The sequence below is a fragment of the Dipteris shenzhenensis genome, chromosome 30 (genome assembly GCF_047967505.1).
Source record: "Dipteris shenzhenensis isolate YYH24624 ecotype China chromosome 30, Dip_SZ_1.0, whole genome shotgun sequence".
Taxonomy (NCBI): Eukaryota; Viridiplantae; Streptophyta; class Polypodiopsida; order Gleicheniales; family Dipteridaceae; genus Dipteris; species Dipteris shenzhenensis.
The window spans coordinates 27924132-27931268 of record NC_141625.1 but is presented as its reverse complement, the minus strand read 5'-3'; the positions used below and the strand labels follow the sequence as shown (position 1 = coordinate 27931268).

At 44.9% G+C, this 7137-nt stretch overlaps 1 protein-coding gene across 1 annotated transcript; it reads left to right on the top strand.

Moving 5' to 3' along the window:
- The first annotated feature begins 586 nt into the window (after positions 1-586).
- Positions 587-6907, top strand: LOC147881920 (receptor-like serine/threonine-protein kinase At1g78530). Its single transcript, XM_087401543.1, has 3 exons — positions 587-2327; positions 2462-4546; positions 6775-6907. Exons 1-2 carry the CDS (start codon positions 1016-1018, stop codon positions 2824-2826), a joined length of 1677 nt encoding a protein of 558 aa, XP_087257669.1. The 5' UTR covers positions 587-1015; the 3' UTR covers positions 2827-4546; positions 6775-6907.
- The last annotated feature ends 230 nt before the right edge of the window (positions 6908-7137 follow it).

The window sequence follows — 7137 nt, the reverse complement described above, 5'->3', positions numbered from 1 at the left end:
CACTCTGCTTGCTTCACTTTCGCTCGGACATAATCAGTTTCATGGACGTCTAGAAAATGTCGGAGGGTTTTCCCTTCGACAACTTTCTCTGGAATACAACCACATCACAGGCTCCATTCCCGAGTCCTTAGCCAACTGTTCGGAATTAGCACTTCTGAACCTGGCTGGAAACTCCCTCTCCGCTACTTCCAAAAACCCGTGGCTTTACATGCTCGTGATTTTAGACCTTCATTCGAACCGTCTCCAAGGACCCAAATTCCCGATTTTAACACCTCTCGGCTACAGTACATTGACTTGTCAGACAACGAGCTTTCCGGCAGAATCCCTGACAAGTTACATTTGCTTTACGATTTCTCTCCTTCCTTTTTTGACTACGAATGGCCAATTTCTCTAAGACTATGTAGCATAGCTATCTTGAATCTACTCTAAAGCAGTTTAAAAGGCAATAGATTATTCCATATGGACTCTGCAGATCACGATTCACAGACCACATTTGCATTTGCGATTCGCAATGAGCATAATAGACTTGAGAAACAAGGCATTTACACTACATGTCCCTATGAAGAGAGTGGGAGAGAAGTAAGGATCTTATGGCTCTCCACAGCAGCTTCCTTCCTCACTTACGCAAATTAATCCTTTTGATTTCCGCACTCTTTCGAACTTTATACAGACACCGCTTCCAGGAGTATTTTTGGACCTGTCCGGAAATCGTTTTACTGGCAACTTACCTCTTCAACTTGGCAGATTATGTCTCCTCAAGCTGTCCAACAACTACCTGAGTGGTGCCTTACCCGATGCGCTGGGAAACGTCACGCAGCTTCAGTCTCTGGACTTGTCGAGGAATGATTTTTCTGGTGGTCTCTCTCATTCCCTTGGAAACTGCTCTAGTTTGCTTGTTCTCCATCTCGGAAATAACAATCTATCAGGGACGTTGCCATCTGACCTGGATAAGCTGGCAACCCTACACATACTGATTCTCACAAATAACCTTTTTGGTGGCGGAATACCACAATGGATGTTCAATTTTTCTCAAGCGCTCCAGGTGATTGACCTTTCCGACAATCAGTTCTCTGGAAGCCTTCCAGAGACGATTCCTCTGCCGGCTTTGCGGGATCCTCACGCTGCTACCCAAACTCTCTATCTCGACATTTTTGAGAAAGGAGGATTTTTGAGCTACCTCTATCGAGGCATGGCTTCCCTGGATTTCGCAGGGAATCGTTTGAACGGGGAAATCCCTTCTGATTTAGGATCTTTGATCGGCATGCTTTACCTAAATCTTTCTGGCAATGCTCTACGAGGTCCGATTCCTGCAAACCTCGGAAACCTGTCCAATCTGGAGACTTTGGATCTGTCCAATAATGATTTGGTTGGTGATATCCCATCGAGTCTCACTAAAATACCCAGATTGTCCTTTTTCAATGTCTCCAACAACCAACTTTACCGCCGGATTCCACAAGGCGATGAGTTTCACACGTTTGGAGAGGCTTCCTATATGGGCAACTGTGGCTTGTGTGGTCTTCCATTAGGGGCGTGTAGTAACGGAAGTGTGAATTGCAATACGTCCAGAATTCCAGACACAGGAAAAAGGAGGAGACTGAGGCCGGCCATAGTCGGAGTTGTTCTTGCAAGTGGTTTTGCTGTGGTAGTGTTTCTCCTCATACTTAAAGTGGTTAGAGCCTATATATTGGGATGGAATTCATCGTTGCAAGATTGGGGATTGCTACCTGTTTTACGTGAGCAGCATTTGCGTTTGAAGGAAGCGGACCTCTGGACTGCTACAGACGGGTTCAGTGACCGCAATGTTGTAGGGGTCGGGGGCTCCAGCATAGTATACAAGGGCGTTTTGCCCCACGGCAAAGAGATTGCCATCAAGACATTGCAGACAGCATCAGGCAACGATAATCTCCTGGAAACGTTTTTCGTTGCGGAATGCCAAACACTGGGTAAAGTTCGTCACAGAAATCTGGCAAAGATATTGGGTGTCGTTTTGAATTCCACAAGAAAGGCATTGATTCTGGAATTCTTCTCCAATGGGAGTTTGGAGAAGCACTTGCACGGCAATGAGATTTGCGAGCTCGATTGGGTGAAGAGGTTTGGCATTGCAGTGGGTGTTGCACATGCCATGGCTTACTTGCATCACGATTGCGGAGATGTCCCGATCATGCATTGTGATCTCAAGCCCAGCAACATTCTACTAGACGACAGCATGGAGGCACACGTGAGTGATTTTGGAATTGCAAGATTCGTGAGCTCTGAGGGCAGGATTTGTAGCTCCCTCGCATTGTCCTCATCGGCCCTGAGGGGCTCCATAGGCTACATGGCCCCTGGTAAGAAGTTACGTAAATATGCTCTGAATGCAATTAGACTAGCTCTCACATTTGCAGGTGAAATGCAAGTATCTTTCTGCTTAGCTTGCTTCCCATTGCCCTTTGTTGTTGTTGTTGTGGTGGTGTATTGACAGAGTATGGCAGTGAAGGAAGGTTGACTCCAAAAGCAGATGTGTACAGCTATGGCGTAGTGCTTTTGGAGATGCTCACTTGCAAGCGGCCGACGAGCGAAATGTTCAGCAGCGGCGGTGGCCAGCACACGTTGGTTACATGGTCACGTGCAGCCATCCTGGAGGGGCTGGAGTTGTGTATGGTGGATGAGAAACTGCGAAGTGAAGCTTGTGGCATAGATCCAATTAGTGTTCGCGTGGGGGAGGAGGTGGGTGCAGTGTTGAGAGTGGCTGATCGATGTTGCCATGAGTCTCCCAGTGAGAGACCCTCCATGAAAGAGGTCCTTGAACGGCTCTTGCGAATCAAGGGCCCTTCCCAGTCTCACTAGTTATTATTCATCCCCTCTACATAATTCTCCTCCTTTGCTTTGTGAAAGGCAACATTCATGATGGAAGTGTGCTCTCAAAGCATTGTTGTTGTACTCTCTTGGTTAATTTAAAATCTTGTAACATGCTTTCTCTACAAAAGGAGGAGCATTAAGTTGTTAAGCTTCGGGATCAAAGTCCCATATTAACAGGAGCAGTCTTTACATGAGCAGCCTAGTCCAAGCTCAAGAATTCTTCAGGAACCGCAGGATACGTGAAGAAGGGCAGGAGTGTCTCTTACAGATGCAACAGGAAGGTCTCTCTCCAAATGCTGTTACATTTGTTTGCAGGTTGAAAGCTTGTGGAAGGATAAGTGCCATAGACAAGGGCCGAGAGATACATGCAGAGATGGCCAGAAAGGGGCTGGAAAGGGACCTTATTCTTGGCGACACCTTGGGGGATATGTATGCCAAATGTGGTCGCTTGCAGAAGCATGGGAACCATTTGACAAGCTGCCAGTTCGAGACTCAATCTCGTGGAATGCACTGATCTCAGAATATGCCGAGTAGGGGCTTGGTGAGGAAGCGCTAAACTATCTCGAACAGATGCAATTAGAGGGTCTCTCTCCAGATGCTGCCACATTTGTTTGCAGCATGAAAGCTGTGGCAGCATAGGAGTCATGGACAATATCTGAAATTTGCACTCCAAGCGAACCAGAAAGAAGCTGGAAACAGATCATTTTGTTGGCAGCATCTTCGTTGATATGCATGCAAAATGTGGCTCGCTTGTGGAAGCATGGGAAGTGTTTGACAAGCTGCCAGTTCGAGATGATGTGTCATGGAACGATCTTATCAGAGGAAATGCCAGGCAGGGACTTGGTGAGGAAGTGCCAAACTGTCTTGAACTGATACAACTGGAGTGTCTCACACCAAATGGTGTCACGTTTGGTAGCAGCTTGAAAGCTTGTGGCAGCATAGGAGCCATGCACAAAAGGTCGAGAAATGCATACCGAGATGGACAGAAAGAGGCTGGAAAGTGATCTACTTGTTGGCAACACTTTGGTGGATATGTATGCCAAATGTGGCTTGCTTGCCGAAGCACGGGAACCATTAGAGAAGATACCAGTTCGAGACCTGGTCTCGTGAAATGCACTGATTGCAGGATATGCTGAGCAAGGGCTCGGTAATAAAGTGCTGAATTGTCTTAAACAGGTGCAAGTGGCAGATGCTGCCAAACTTGGTTGCAGCTTGAAAGCTTGTGTCAACATACGAGCCATGAGAAAGGCAGGGACACAGTCAGAAAGGGGCTAGAAATGGATCTTTTTTTTGGCAATGTCTTGGTGGATATGTATGCCAAATGTGGGTTTGTTGCTGAAGCATGGGAAATGTTTGACAAGGTTCCAGCTCGAAATGAGGTCTCATGGTCTGCTCCTATCACAGGATATACCCAGCATGGAGAAAGTGTAATTGTTTTCCCATATGCTTTCTGTTGTTCTTACTGTATGCAGTCATTCGGGTCTAGTGATAAGGGCCAATATTACTTTGAGGCCATGAGCAGAGACTATGGGATCACTCCCAACTATTGAGCACCACATTGTCATGATTGATCTCCTTGGCCATTCAGGCGAACACTGTATGCTACACGACAAGATAAGGACAGAAAGACATCTTCTTTACGGGATTTCTATCCCCTTATCTGGGGCATCTAAATTTGTATGATTGGATATATTCTAGTCGTACAAAGGTGTAGAATCACGTGGGATAGAATAGATGCATCTTGGAAGAGGAGTGAGAGCACAATGTGTAACCAAAATGTTGTTCACTATAGATTGTGAGAGAGGTGACTCTCTCTTATAGAAAGGGGAGAAGGTGGCACCTTCCCTACATCAGTGGCAATCAGCCCCTACATCAGTGGGATTGGCCTAAATCAAAGGAACCTCCCATGTGGGAGCCTTTGGCTTACATCATCACTTAGGTCACACACTAGACACATCATAGCACTTGATGTGCCTCTACAACACACGCAAACACACATGTGACTTCCCTAGATGCACACATGCACCATAGAGCAAGCCCTTGATCACACTTATCCCAACATACCCCTCCTCAAGCGGTTGCCTCTTGTAATGTCAAGGATATATCTAGTCTCATAGTTTCTCATGCCATCTCATGGTGGTCAAGGATAAATCTATGGCTAGGATCTCATGCTAGCAAGGGTTCCCAAGGGTGTGAGGTTCACAAAAATGGGATAGACAAAACACATATCACATGGTGACCAGAGGTGATTTACAAAAGACAAAACATATGACATTCTTTTTGGAGTACTACTCCAGGCAGAGAACCTCAAAATTTGACCAAGTGATGATAAACAAAAAGGCAAAGTGCTAAAAAAGCATAGTCTTTATCTTCAAAGTTTGATTCTTCATTTGCTGATGGAGTTCTTCCTTCAGCTAGATTTTCTTTGTTGTTGAAGTAGCCCTTCTTCACAAGAAATGCTTCATTCTCTTTGGAGTTGTTCTTCTTCATGGAATAACACATTCCCTTTTCCAATTGTAGCCAAAGGAACTTAATAAGCAAGATATATTTGAAGCATTTCCCTTGTGCACCAAATACTCTGAGAAGATGATCCCAAGCTTCATGTGAAGTTTCAAAGCCATCAATGTGGTGAATATATGAGTCACTTAATCCCAAAGCAATGATAGCAAGAGCCTTCTTGTCTTTGATCAACCAATTAGCTTCTTCTTTTGTAGACTTCTTTTCCTTCACAACATTCCATATCCCCTTTTTCATAAGCATAAACTTAGCTTTTGTTTGCCAAGTATGGAAACTAGTTCCATCAAACTTCTCTACTTGCTTGGGCTTAGTCATGTTTATAATTCAAGTACTCATCAAAAGAGAATCACATAGTCATCATTCTAAATACAAAGTATAAGGACACTTATGAGCTCCATGACTGAGTTCTACTAAAGTACAATCAAAGCAATGAAAGTTTGCAGTAAATAATAGAAGCTCCAAACTTATGGTGATTGCTTAACACCCTTTGACCAAAACATGCAGAATTCTGTCAGCAGAGACCAACGTAGATTGGAGGGTGTAATTCGCATAGCTCGTAGCTCTATTCAAGGGGATTTTTATGCAAAAATAAAGGCCTTATACCAGAGAAGGTCCTCAACCAAGGAAGCGCGCAATGTTGCGCCGGGTCGCCATAGTCGAGCTTAGTAAAATCAACTGGTCTTTTGTCTGTTGCGCCTCCAAAACTTGACCAAACGGGCTCAAACTTCATCAACAGCTTGCTTGTAGTGTCGTCCAACTATGGATGGAAGCAATTAAAGATCTTTCTTCTTTGTTGACAGAATTGATTGATTGTTCGACGAGTGAAGTTTGTGTCAGCATTGCGCGTACAGGAAATATCCGGCTAATTGCTTGTAGTTGGAGGGTCGCCCATACAAGAGGAGTCTACAGCTAAGAGGATTTGAACAATGGTCGTGTGTAATGGGAGAACTGAGCTCTCACAAATTTGGGAAAGAAAGAGGAAAATGGAGATGATGAGGAATCTTTGAAAAACTAGTAGTTCATGCTAGAGAGAGCATCTAATGCTAGGCTAGGCTAGATCTAGAATCTAAAGCTCTGATACCAAATGTAGAATTATGTGGGATAGAATAGATGCATCTTGGAAGAGGAGTGAGAGCACAATGTGTAACCAAAATGTTGTTCACTATAGATTGTGAGAGAGGTGACTCTCTCTTATAGAAAGGGGAGAAGGTGGCACCTTCCCTACATCAGTGGGACTGGCCTAAATCAAAGGAACCTCCCATGTGGGGGCCTTTGGCTTACATCATCACTTAGGTCACACACTAGACACATCATAGCACTTGATGTGCCTCTACAACACACACAAACACACATGTGACTCCCCTAGATGCACACATGTACCATAGAGCAAGCCCTTGATCACACTTATCCCAACAAAAGGTATATCTTCTTCATGGGATCTCTATCCCCTTGGTTGGGTGCTTGTCAAAAGTGGGGTAATGTAAAGTCTTCAGGTGGCTCATCCTTGAACTGGGACTATTCGTCCAAACCTACCTCACCGTCTTCTGGTGGTAGTGACCTCACCGTCTTCTGGTGGTAGTGACCTGTCTTCTTGGCTTTCTTGGCTTTTATGCACTGTCTCAGTCTGCTGAACTGGTAATGCCAGAATTGGATTATCTTCTAGAGCTGGTGTCTTTTGTAATTCTGTTTATTCTTGTGGCTAGGTTGAACACAAGCTATAGACTCGAAGGACTACTTCCAGCTTGCTCTCCCTTAACCAAGTCTTCAACAACCGGTCGAAGT